General features: G+C 37.9%; 1 protein-coding gene across 1 annotated transcript in view; it reads left to right on the top strand.

Annotated features, from left to right (window-relative positions):
- Positions 1-208: 208 nt before the first annotated feature.
- DNAJC12 (DnaJ heat shock protein family (Hsp40) member C12) overlaps positions 209-13,506 on the top strand; it is a 33,581-nt gene continuing 20,283 nt past the window's right edge. Inside the window, exons 1-2 of the mRNA XM_067710817.1 lie at positions 209-470; positions 10,943-11,021. Coding sequence (XP_067566918.1) covers positions 393-470; positions 10,943-11,021 — 157 coding nt within the window. The 5' untranslated portion in view covers positions 209-392. The remainder of the gene's footprint in view (positions 471-10,942; positions 11,022-13,506) is intronic.

The following is a 13,506-nucleotide window of genomic DNA, read 5'->3' on the forward strand; positions in this document are numbered from 1 at the left end:
TCCCTTAAAAAAAATGGAAAAAGATAAAAATATATAGGAGATGAAGAGATGGCCAATTTGGGCAGTGTGTAAAAATGGACAGTCTTTGTCGACTCATGAGAGAAATGGTTCATCTACGTCGCTTACATAAATTCAAACTACAGATCCCAGGCAGCACTGCAACAGTTCTGCTCGTGGGCTATTCTTTTCTCTTGTATAAACAGCCAATGAAAGGTAGAGTTTACAAAGGTCTAGGATGACATCTGGTGTGTTGACTGTGGCCAGACTTAAATCTAGTTATTGTCGTTTGGAACGCGCAGCTGTAAACCAGACCTCATAGGGCTTTTCCTGTTAATTCGCAGTTCATTGTGCCTCTTGTTTCAGAGGGAAGAAAAGCTGATTTAGTAATCTAAATGGACGCGATACTGAATTACAGGTTGGAAGACAGTGAAGATTACTACACGTTACTGGGATGTGATGAACTGTCTTCGGTAAGGCAGTGAATAATGCCGTTCTTTTTCACAACAGTATTTCAAGTTTTTATTTAAGGTTTTAATTTGGAACTTACGTTGCCTAAAAATCTAATCTTGTATTATTTTAAAGCACTTTTGGCTCAGAGAAAGTTAAGGACTTAAATATGTGCTGGGTCTTTACTTGAATAATGTCCTTTTTCAGTTTTATGGAAGCTTCTGATTGAATATGTGTATTCTGTCACATGGCCATAGACTCTATTTCAAATATACTAAAAATACATATTTGAAATTTAATTCTAATTGCTATTGGCGTGTTTCATAGTATACATAAGCTATTTCTTTATTATGGCAATTTACACTGTAATTGAGATGAGATGTAATTTTCTAGCAATTAGTGATTTTAAAATCTTTTATTAAAATATGTACTTTTATGTGAGTAGTTAAATTATATAAACCAAGAAACATCGTTTTATGTTAATATTTCAAATTGTGTGAGAGGAATTACTTCTTTAAAGTCTGGCTTCTGAAACAAAATGTGTGAAAACTCTATAATTGTTCACTTGATCTATAATGGAACAATGTTTTTAAAGGTCCCCGTAGATAATTATAAAGGTTGTAAAAGTTTTTTAAATTATGGAAAGCTCATTTATAATTCTACCTCCCAAGGGTAACACTATTAATGTCTGGTATATTAATCACCAGTCTTTTTCCTATATATATATTTTTGAAGACAAGTTCGCTTTTTATCTGTTAACATTATAACAAGGATTTCTCCAGGCTACTAAAGATTCTTCATATATGTGTTAATGATTGCATATTTCATTTTACTATTGTACCACAATTGGTTATTCTCTTATTGTTAAACATTTCATTTATTTACAGTTTTTTAATATTTTAAATATTGAGATGAATATGAAATATATTTCAATTATATTATTAAATATGTTCATATTATTTTATATTTATATAACAAGTATTAAAATATTTATTTTATTTTATTACTAAAATATAGCCATTAATATTAAAATATTTTAAAGCAAATTATTTTTCTATTCATCTGTTTCATAAGGCTGGAGTTAAGTAATAAAATGTACTTCATTTTGTTTGGAGAATAGAATAATATTGGACACAAGGGATTATCTCTAATTTCGTCACCCTGAGGAAGTTATCTTAGGTTCCTTGTAGTTAAACACACTTAGAGCAACTGAGAAAGCTTATTGTGTGTTATTCATACTTTGGATTATACTCTTGCCAGATAATTTTTGAAGGAACTATCTGAATCAAAGGAACATAATTTAATTTGAAAAGTTTCACGATTTGGATTTATAAAAAATATTGTCATGCTAGGTTATAAAGGTTGTAATAGCCCCTTAATAAATCTCTTGACCCTTTAGTCAGTCTTTTGTAGTTATGTTATTGTCTTTTCAATCTTTCCACAAAGAAAGATTAGTCTTGAATAGACTACGGTGTATACCGTAGCATATATTAAAAGGAGAATAAAAGCATTGTCTTGACATTCCTTCTTCCGGATGTATTTTACTAATCCTGTCAATGGCATAGCATGTGTAGGTAACAGTCATTTATTTAAAATGCAATGACCTGTCACAATTTTGTCGATTCTTTTTATATATATCTTCCCCCGTGCCCCACCTTTTTTTTTGTTTGTTTTGGCCACACCGCTCGGCTTGCGGGATCTTAGTTCCCTGACCAGGGATCAAACCCGTGCCCCCTGCAGTGGAAGGGCGGAGTCCTGACCACTGGACTTCCAGGGAATTCCCCTCTCCCCTCTTTTTATATGTATCCTTCTCACTGAAAAATATTTTAATGCCTTTTTTTGAGTATTACTATGACATTTCCTTTACTTAAATTGTGTTGCATGGATTTTCTTTACTTCAAATATTCCTTGATCTGATGCTCTAAAAAAATTAACCAGAACTGTTCCTATCCAAGAGCAATTTAGCAGTTATAATTTCAAAGCAGCTTGATATTTTGATTCCACTTACAACAATTGAGTTAGATACACACATAATTCTTTGCTTTAGTATACAGTTCTTACATTTTAAAGCGTGTGTTGGAAATTAATTAAATGACATATATGAGGCCATGGGAGGATTTCCATGCTGCTGAGTAGGAAACAAATACCCCCTGTTCAAAAACATTTACTGAAATTTGAGCCCAAATCAGTTAGCTCTTTCTCCCTAAATCAGATTTTACATAGACGCATGCTATGAAATCTTCTGAAGTCCTTATTGATGCATATACCACACACTAGTGGTGTAAGGCAGCCTCTTGGGTGTGGATCTTAATTAATTTTTTAATATCTGGTCAACATTTCAGTAGTAATAAGACTTTCTCATTTCAAGATTTCATGGACTTGAAAACTGAGCATAAACTCAATAAATAGAAACACCTATTTTTTTTCTAGTTCTCTTTCTTATTGACTTCAGACCACTTGGGTTTAAATCTTAACCATTTATTGGCTATGTGACCTTGGGAAAATTATTTCACTTTCCTATGGCTGGGTTTCCTAATCTGCAAATGGGGATAATAATAGTACTCACCTCATGGAGGTGTTGTTGGGATTAAATGAGACATGATACATAAGGTGCTTAGAATGGTGCCTGGCATATAGTAAGTTGTCGTGGTTGAGGGAGTTGTTTTGGCCTCACAGTAATACTGTACACTTGGAACTTCATAAATTCATTCTATTCTATTTTTTTAAAATCAATTAATTAATTTATTTTTGGCTGCGTTGGGTCTTCGTTGCTGCGCATGGGCTCTCTCTAGTTGCTGCAGGAGGGGGCTACTCTTCCTTGTGGTGCACGAGCTTCTCATTGCAGTGGCTTCTCTTGTTGCAGAGCACGGGCTCTAGGTGTGCAGGCTTCAGTAGTTGTAGCTCGCGGGCTCTAGAGCACAGGCTCAGTAGTTGTGGTTCACGGGCTTAGTTGCTCCGAGGCATGTGGGATCTTCCAGGGCTCGAACCTGTGTCCCCTGCATTGGCAGGCGGATTCTTAACCACTGCACCACCAGGGAAGTCCCCATTCTATTCTATAATTCGCATTATTTTTAAAATATTTTATTTTGAAATGATTTTTAATAGAAGTTTTTGAAGAGCAATTTTAGGTTCATAGCAAAATGGAGGGCAAGATACAGAGATTTCCTATATACCTGCCCCCTCCACTGATGCATAGCTTCTCCCATTATCCACATTCCCACCAGAGTTACAACTGATGAACCTACATTGACACATCATCATCACCCAAAGTCTATAGTTTACATTATGGTTCACTCTTGGGTTTGTACTTTCTGTGGGTTTGGACAAGTGTATAATGACATTTATCCACCTTATCATAGTGTATCATAGAGAGTAGTTTCTCTGCTCCAAAAATCCTCTGTGCGCCATCTATACTGGAATAATTTTTGGCTTACAGAAAAGTTGCAAACATAATAGAGTTCTTGTATACACTTCACCCAGCTTCCTTAATGTTAACATCATATTTAATGGTAGTACCATTATCAAAATCAGAAAATTAACATTGGTACAATAGTATTAACTCAACCAGTGGTCATCAAGCATTTTTTGTAAAGGACCAGATAGACAGGGTCAGCACTAGGATGAGGCAAGCAGAGTGCTTATGATGCAAAATTTAAGGAGGCACTAACTCTCAGGGTTTCTGCAAGTGCAGAGACCTGAGAGAGAGTGAGTACTTCCTTAAACCCAGGTGTCCTGCTTGTCTTTTTTTTTTTTTTTTTTTGCGTGTGTGGCAAGCGGGATCTTTGTTCCCTGACCAGGGATCGAACCCATGTCCCCTGCATTGGGAACGCAGAGTCTTAACTGCTGGACCGCCACGGAAGTCCCTGTGTGTGTCCTCTTGGTGCTGACCCTGAGATAGCAAATATTTTAGATTTTGCAGGATTTATGGTCTCTGCCACAACCACTCAATTTGGCCATTGTGAGAAAGTAGCTATAGATAACATGTAAATGAATGACCATGGCTGTCTTCCAATAAAACTTTATTTTAAAAACAGGTGGGGGCTTCCCTGGTGGCGCAGTGGTTGAGAGTCTGCCTGCCGATGCAGGGGACACGGGTTCGTGCCCCAGCCTGGGAACATCCTACATGCCACGGAGCCGCTAGGCCCGTGAGCCATGGCCGCTGAGCCTGCGCGTCCGGAGCCTGTGCTCCGCAACGGGAGAGGCCACAACAGTGAGAGGCCCGCGCACAGCAAACACAAAAAAACAAAAACAAAACAAAACCCAAAAAAAACAACAAAGAAAAAACAACATGTGGTAGGCCAGACGTGGGCTGTGGGCCAGAGTTAGTCAACCCCTGACCTAAAGTATAGGGCTCCTTTCAATTTCATCAATTTTTCTACTAATGCCCTTTTTCTCTTCCAAGATCCAAGCCAGGATCCTTTATTGTACTTAGTTGTCTGGTTCCCTTAATTTCCTCCAAAATGACAGTTTTTCATATCTTCCTTGTCTTTCAAGACCTGGACACTTTGAAGAGTAGTGGTGAGTTGTTTTGTAGAATGTCCCTCAATTTTGCTTTGCTTGATCTTTTCCCATGATTAGAGTGAGTTTATGTGTTTTTGGAAAGAACACCACAGAAGTGATGGTGTGCCTTTCCCAGTGCATCATTTCAGGGGTACCTGATGTAATATGTCTTATTAACCTTGATCATTTGGTTAAGATGTGTCTGTCAGTTTTCTTCTGCCAGGTTTTTGCAGTGTAGGGTTACTATTTTCCCTTTTGTAGTTAACAAATATATTGGTGACAGTTCTTTGAGACCACAGTGTTTCTCCTCAAACGTTCACCCACTGATTTTAGCATCCTTTAGGGAATCTTGCCTATAAGAGTTACTGTTATGGTGTTTGCCTAATGGTGACTTTCTATTTTCCTCATCCGTTTACATTTATTACTTGGAATTCTTCTGTAAAGAAAAGCTACCCCTTCTCCCACATTTACTTACTTATTCAACTATTTTTGTCACTGTGGATTAATAGATAGTTATTGTATTTTATGGATTTTAACCCAGTATTACCATTGTATATTTTATGGCTCAAATCACTTCTATAGCTCATGTTAATTAATTATCATTTCATTAGAATGATGTAAGATGATCTCTCATGAAATCTATTTCAGGGATATTACTAATATCGGGCGTTTTGTGGGAAAAATCCAGTTTCAAACTAAGTAAATCGAAATGATGGATGTTAACCCACTTATTAAAATGGGTCTTGTCTTTTCTGCAACATATTCTGTAGCATATACATTTCCAGCACATGAATCAATGTATTCTTTTAATGAATAAATCACATTTTCAGAATGCTCCTATTACACTACAGTCATGTTATTTGAAGAATATCTGTCAGTCTATAATCAAGTATTCATTCAACACTTGGCATTGGTCCAGTACTAGACGTGATGGGGGGAGAACAAAACAAAAAAGTGAGACATGGTGCGAGTGTATAAGGAAATTGGCATCCAGTCGAAGAATCAAAGCTCATACACAGGAAACAATTCCAGGACAAATAAGTACTGTGCTGTGCGGTACTGTTTATAAGTGCAACAGGAATTAAGGAAAGAATATCTGAGAAGACTTCAGAGAAGAGATGGGGCATGAAACGATCTTACTTGGTTAAAATTTAAATGCATGGAGGGAGAGTCAGAGGGCATTTGTGTGGCCAGGGAAAAGCTGGAGAAGATCTGTTCAAGTGGGAATCAAATTACTCCTTATTGCACATGAGTATTTCCTGGCACAGAGCAAAATACTGTGCTATTAGGATATGGAAAAGATAAGTTTTTAAGTTTTAAAATTTAATTTCTAAAATTAATGTATGTTCAATAAAGAAATGAGGAGTATGAAGAGAGCACAGAGAAAAATGCTTAATGTTTGGGAGTATGACATAGGCATGCCAATTATGCGTACATATATGCTGTATTTATGTATTATGTAATAAGTACATGTGTATATGTATAAATATATATATATATATATTTTTTTTTTTTTTTTGCGGTACATGGGCCTGCCACCGCCGCGGCCCCTCCCGCCGCGGAGCAACAGGCTCCGGACGCGCAGGCCCAGCGGCCATGGCTCACGGGCACAGCCGCTCTGTGGCATGTGGGATCCTCCCGGACCGGGGCACGAACCTGTGTCCCCCGCATCGGCAGGCGGACTCTCAACCACTGCGCCACCAGGGAAGCCCTATATATATTTTTTTGTATGTGTTTGGAGTCAGACTGTCTGAGTTGAAATCCTGGCTTTGCCACTTAGTAGCTCTGTGACTTTGGGAAAATTACTTAACTTTCCTATGTCTTGGTTTCCTAATCTGCAAAATGGGAATAATAATAGTACCCACCTCATAGAATTGCTGTGGGAATTAAATGAGATGCTATATATAAAGTACTTAGAACAGTGCCTGGCACAGAGTAGGTCTCAATAAATCTTAGCTATTATTATCATTATCTTTATTTTACATATTCACATGTTATGTAATTCCTTTTGAGAAAACATTAAGGTTTTATATCGTACATAATACTTTGTAGCTTACCTTTTCTCATAGAATGCATTATATAAAATTTCTCAGATTATTGTCTTCTACTAAAAGATGATTTTTTTAATGACTGCAAAATATCCCATCTTAAAGCTATATTACAATTAACGTTAACAAATATCCTATTACTAGGCACATAGGTTTTTGTTTAAAATGTATAACTTTTTAATTTAATTACTTAATGAATTTATTTTTGGCTGCATTGGGTCTTTGTTGCTGCGTGTGGGTTTTCTCTAGTTGCGGCAAGCAGGGGCTACTCTTTGTTGCGGTGTGCAGGCTTCTCATTGCGGTGGCTTCTCTTGTTGCAGAGCATGGGTTCTAGGTGCACAGGTTTCCGTATTTGTGGCACGTGGGCTCAGTAGTTGTGGCTCGCCGGCTCTAGAGTGCAGGCTCAGTAGTTGTGGCTCACGGGCCCAGCCGCTCCGCGGCATGTGGGATCTTCCTGGACTAGGGCATGAACCTGTGTCCCCTGCATCGGCAGGCGGACTCTCAACCAATGTGCCACCAGGGAAGCCCTGTCAGGTGGATTCTTAACCACTGCATCACCAGGGAAGCCCTAAAGTGTACAACTTTTAATTCATTGAACTTTCTTATAACTAAATCCATTTCCTACCTCTGATTATCCTCTTAGCCAAATTCCTAGAATTGAAATTGTTGAACTAAAGAGTATGAAAAAAATTACAGGATTAAAAAATTTTTTAAAATTTATTTTCTTGGCCGTGCTACCTGTCTTGTGGGCTCTTAGTTCCCCAACCAGGCATCGAACCTGGGCCCTCAGCAGTGAAAGCGTGGAGTCCTAACCACTGGACCGCCAGGGAATTCCCAAGGATTTTTATATATGTGTATATCGCAATTGATTTCCAGAAAATGTGAACCATTTACGTCCTCACCAGGAAAGCATGAGAGAGTTCATTTCTTTGCACCCTCAGTGACACTGGTCATGATCATCCCATGGATGTGTTGATTTATTTAATTATGTGTAAAGTTGAAACTTTTTTGTATATTTATTGGCCAATAGGGTAGGCAGCTTTCCAGACCATTGGACATTGGGTCTGGAAGGCAAGATTCAGAGGACCTTGACATGGAGAGCCTCACTTGTCCATGGGCCACACTTAGGGTGGTGATGCCAGGAGATAAATAGAACATGCCCAAGACAAACTAAGCCTCTTTACTGGTTAGTTTACCCAGAACCAGCCGTACATAGGAGATTTGTAATAAACTTTGTGACAATAAAACTATGAAAAGCAATGAAAGACAGATATGGATTATTCTTAATTTTTAAAGATGGGATAGGAATTAAAAAATAAAACAAAAACCCCAAACTTTCTACCTTTGATAGATAGGTATAATTTTATCCATTTGTATTATTAAATCCCCCCAAAATATATACATAAATATGTATATAAGTGTGTGAAAATGTGTCTTGAAGGATTCTGTTATCTTAGGGGAAAAGGAGTAAAGGTTTTTTTAAAAAAATTCTGTATTGATAGAAATTTTTTCAAAGAGAGTTCGTGAGTATTCATAAATTACTTGTTAATTAAAAATGCTTACTACTACGGCTTCCCTGGTGGCACAGTGGTTGACAGTCCGCCTGCTGATGCAGGGGACACGGGGTCGTGCCCCGGTCCGGGAAGATCCCACATGCCGCGGAGCCTGCGCATCCGGAGCCTGTGCTCCGCAACAGGAGAGGCCAAGACAGTGAGAGGTCCGCGTACCGCAAAAAAAAAAAAAAAAAAAAAAAAAGCTTACTACTAGATTCTTTAAAATTTTTAAAATATAAAAACAAGCCCCAATCTCAATTTTCTTCATTCTATTAGCAGGTTATGGTGACTAAGGGGTAAAGGGAGCACCCAGGAAGAGGAAACATAATTAATTACAGCTCTTACTAGGAAATATTTCTCTTCCTGTTATTCCAAGTGTTTCCCGGTACATGCTTAACATGGAAAAGAGTAGAGATATCAGTCTGGGCTTTAAACATACTCATATCTAATACAGCCTGTCTTTGATTGTAAAAGTGAAGATTTTTTTATGAGGATTGATTAAGGATGACGTGGAGCTGATAAAAATGTTTTTCCCATGAATCTTCTGACAATACTGAGCTGAACTGCTTGAGAATTCATTTCTCAAACAAGAGGCAATTTGCTTTCATTAATTCATGTATAGTAAATATAGTACTTGATAATAGGTCCCTAAGTCTGAAGAATTCGGCCACATAAAACAGTGGTTACGATTATTAGATTCGAATTCCATCTGCTTAGTTAACAAAAAACTCAGCTTCTGAGTAATAGTAATAAGCTAAATGAGTTCAAGTTACTTAACCACTGACATTTAATAATAGCTACTATTATTGAGTTCTTACTGTGATTGGGCTTTGTGTTAAGTGCTCGACTTATTCATGAAACGTAAAGATGAGGGAACCTAGGCACATAGAAATTACACAACTTGCCTAAAATCTCAGGGCAGAACTGGGATTTAAAACAAAGTAATCAGAATCCAAGAGCCACATAACCACTGTTGTATCCTGCTGTTGACATTGCAATTATAATTAATGAAGTCAAGTCTTGATAATTCATGATAATAAGGATTAGATGGGTGAGTGAAATCAAATAAAATCATAAATGGCCCTCAAATCTCATTTTAGTTTGGGTTGAAGTTTCTGTTTTCCCAATCAAAATCTCTAACCAAACTGTTTATTGGTAACAAAATTATCAGGTTTATCCTTTTTTTAAAAATTGTGAAAAAATTTTCCTTCCAATTTTATTGAGATATAATTGACATATAGCACTGTATAAGTTTGAAGTGTACAGCATAGTATTTGACTTACATACATCATGAAATGATTACCACAGTAAGTTTATTGAACATCCATCATCTACATAAGTATGAAATTAAAGAAATAGAAATTTTTTTCCTTCTGATGAGAACTCTTAGGATTTACTTTCTTAACACCCTTCATATATAACATACAGTAGTGTTAATTATATTTATCATGTTGTACATTGCATCTCTAGTACTTATTTTATAACTGGAAGTTTGTACCTTTTGACTACATTTATCTAACCTCCTAATTCCCAACTGTGAAATTCTTAATAAAAAAGAAAAGGGCCAAAAGGCAGACAGAAAGAACTTTATAATGGGTAATTTATAAACTGGATAGTCTTTTTTTTAAATTGATTTTTTAAAATTTAATTAAATTTAATTTTTTTGGCCACATCACATGGCATGCAGGATCTTAGTTCCCCGACCAGGGATTGAACCCATGCCCCCTGCAAAGGAAGCTCAGAGTCTTAATCACTGGAATGCCAAGGAAGTCCCTGGATAGTCATCTTGAATAATGGTTGGTGGCTAAGCATCCTTAGAAGAACTCGGATGTGTAAACTCACCTTTCATATATTCTTAGGATAAACCTATCTGACCATTTTTGACATTTGAACTCATAGATGTCTTGGGCCATCATCTAAATACAGTAGCAAGTTTAATTGTCATCACAGACTACTATTTGAATAGGAACTTTTACTGGATACTTTCTGAATTTTGTTATTGAGAAAATAATTTCTTAAGAGTAAAAAGTCAAAATACAAATATAGGGATCAAAATAAAAAGTTGGGTGATCATGGCTTTTTTGGGAAAAACTGACACCCAACTTCTTCCTTCATTCCATTCAAATTGGATTCCTTATTTTATTTATTTATTTATTTATTTATTTTGCGGGACGCGGGCCTCTCACTGTTGTGGCTTCTCCCGTTGCGGAGCACAGGCTCCGGAAGCGCAGGCTCAGCGGCCGTGGCTCACGGGCCCAGCCGCTCCCCGGCATGTGGGATCTTCCCGGACCGGGGCACGAACCCGTGTCCCCTGCATCGGCAGGTGGACTCTCAACCACTGCGCCACCAGGGGAGCCCTGGATTCCTTATTTTAAACATTGATTTTTCTTTTAGGCTGAACAAATCCTGGCAGAATTTAAGGTCAGGGCCCTGGAATGTCACCCTGACAAGCATCCTGAAAACTCCAAAGCTGGTAAGTATTTAATAATGGCTGTTTCTCATGAAAATGTAGAGCATAGAGATCTAAGATGGCTTTAATAGTAACTTCATTTTCTTTTATCTATTTACACTCAAAATTATTCTTTCATTCAATGCCAAAGAATATTTTTGCACTATCAGATGGAAGGTGAGGAGGGAATTGAGTAAGGTCTATCTTTCTAACAGTAGTCATTTGATATTCATTTATCTTTCTGCTATAATGTTCTGCTTCATGGTTTCAAATCTGCCCAGTTTATGCTTTATTTCACCAGTTCTCAAATGTTAACATGACTTAAATATGTTTGTAACCAGGTGGCTGTCTTGATGAGAACCTTGCTGTGTTTTCTTCATTTTGAAGACCTGGATAGGTCCATATATATTATATAATAATATATTCGCACATTTGTTTTTTCTTTATCATATTTTACATTTCATGATCATAAATTTATGCATAAATGCTTTTGTGTATCTCAGCTTGAAAAAATACAAGCAAACCAATAATCCTTCCTTAACCTGTTGCCCTCCTGCTCCTTCCCTATCTCTTGCCTTCCCTTTAGAGCCAAACTTCCTGAAAAAGAAGTCCACAGTTGGTATCTCTACTTCCCTTTTGCCCTTTTCAATTTATCCCAGTCTTCCTCCTCACCTTTCTAGGAAACAGTTTTTGTAATAGTCACTAAGGACTTCCTGGCTGCCAAATTCAATGGCCTACATTGCAGTCCTTACCTTCCCTGAGCTTGCATCAGAATTTGGCACTATTGACCATGATCACCTTTTTTTTTTTTTTTTTTTTTGCGGTACGCAGGCCTCTCACTGTTGTGGCCTCTCCCGTTGCGGAGCACAGGCTCCGGACGCGCAGGCTCAGCGGCCATGGCTCACGGGCCCAGCTGCTCCGCGGCATGTGGGATCTTCCTGGACCGGGGCACAAACCCGTGTCCCCTGCATCGGCAGGCGGACTCCCAACCACTGCGCCACTAGGGAAGCCCCATGCTTACCTTCCTGACACTCCTTTTTCTTAGCTACCAGGATACGTACGCCCTTATGCTTTTCCTTCTACTTCTTGGGCTGCTCTTTCTGTCTCCTTTGTGACTTCCTTCCCTTCTGTCCTAAGGTTCCCTTCTAAACTCTCTTCTGGGTTTACTCCCCATTTTTTCTCTGGAGTTTTGTCCAAGTCTGTGGTTTCAATCATCAGCTACTTGTTGATGGCTCTCCAATCTATCCTTAACTCAGTTCTCATTCCTCAGTTTCAGACTGTAGCTTCACCTGCTTCTTGGAAATCTCCTTTTGGAGACAATTCAAAGTCACTCTGTGAAAAACTGGACTTGTTATTCATCCTCCTCTCACCTCTTAAAATCATGCTCATTTTTCTATGTTTCCCCATCTCAATAAATGGCACCACCATTCATTCAGTTGGTCAGGCAAAAACCTGTCTCCTTCCTCTGCCTCACATCTACATCTGATTGACTACCAAATGCTGGTGATTTGCCTTCCGCATCTCTCTCCCATAGGTCCTCTTCCCTCCATCCTCAGAGCCACTGCGGTAGGTAAGCCACTATCATTTCATGCCTGAATCCTTACAGGACTCCTTTAATTGCTTCACACTGCAAATAGTGGTCTTTCTTTCTAGTTATGGTAAGAAATGAAAGATTTAATATGTATAAAACAGTACAAAGAATACTATAACAAATGCCCATGTGTGTATCACACAGCTTAAAACTTTACCAGTGCAGTTGAAATCTCTTGTGTATTCCTACCCTGATTTTACCCTCAGGGTAGGTAATACGATCTTAAATTTGATGACTATGTTTACTATATGTGTATACTATAGGTATGTGTATAGTATGTGTATACATGTGATTTTTCTATAAGGAAAATATTATGATTAAGACCTGTCTATAACTCCATATTTCACAAATGGTAAGACCCAACCCCTCTTCATTAAAAAAATTTTTTACCTTATCGTAAATCTCTTAATTTTCTATAGAAATCACTGATCCCTTTGATTTGTATACACAAGTCATTTTCCAATGTATGAAGTCATCTTTTGTTAGATACTTAACTATTATTTCTGCTCATTTGACCCTCCTCCTTTTTCTTGGCCACGACACATGGCTTTCAGGATATTAGTTCCCTGACCAAGGATTGAAGCCAGGCCCCCTGCAGTGGAAGCATAGAATCCTAATCACTGGGCCACCAGGGAAGTCCCTCCCCTTTTTCATTAAGGCAATGTGAACAAATCATAAGTGTAAACCTGATAAATTTTTGTCCACATATAACCAGTTTAACCACTGCCCAGATGAAGATGTAGAACACTTCCACCACCCCAGGGAAAGTCCATGTCCTGTTCAGTCATATCCTGTTCAGTGTCAGCACCCTCTCCCATTTTTGGATCTTATCATCATTGATTAGTTTTGCCTAGTTTTGAATTTCATGTAAATGGAATCATACAGTATGTATTCTTTTGCATGTAGCTTCTTTCGCTT

The sequence above is a fragment of the Pseudorca crassidens genome, chromosome 16, assembly GCF_039906515.1.
Source record: "Pseudorca crassidens isolate mPseCra1 chromosome 16, mPseCra1.hap1, whole genome shotgun sequence".
Taxonomy (NCBI): Eukaryota; Metazoa; Chordata; class Mammalia; order Artiodactyla; family Delphinidae; genus Pseudorca; species Pseudorca crassidens.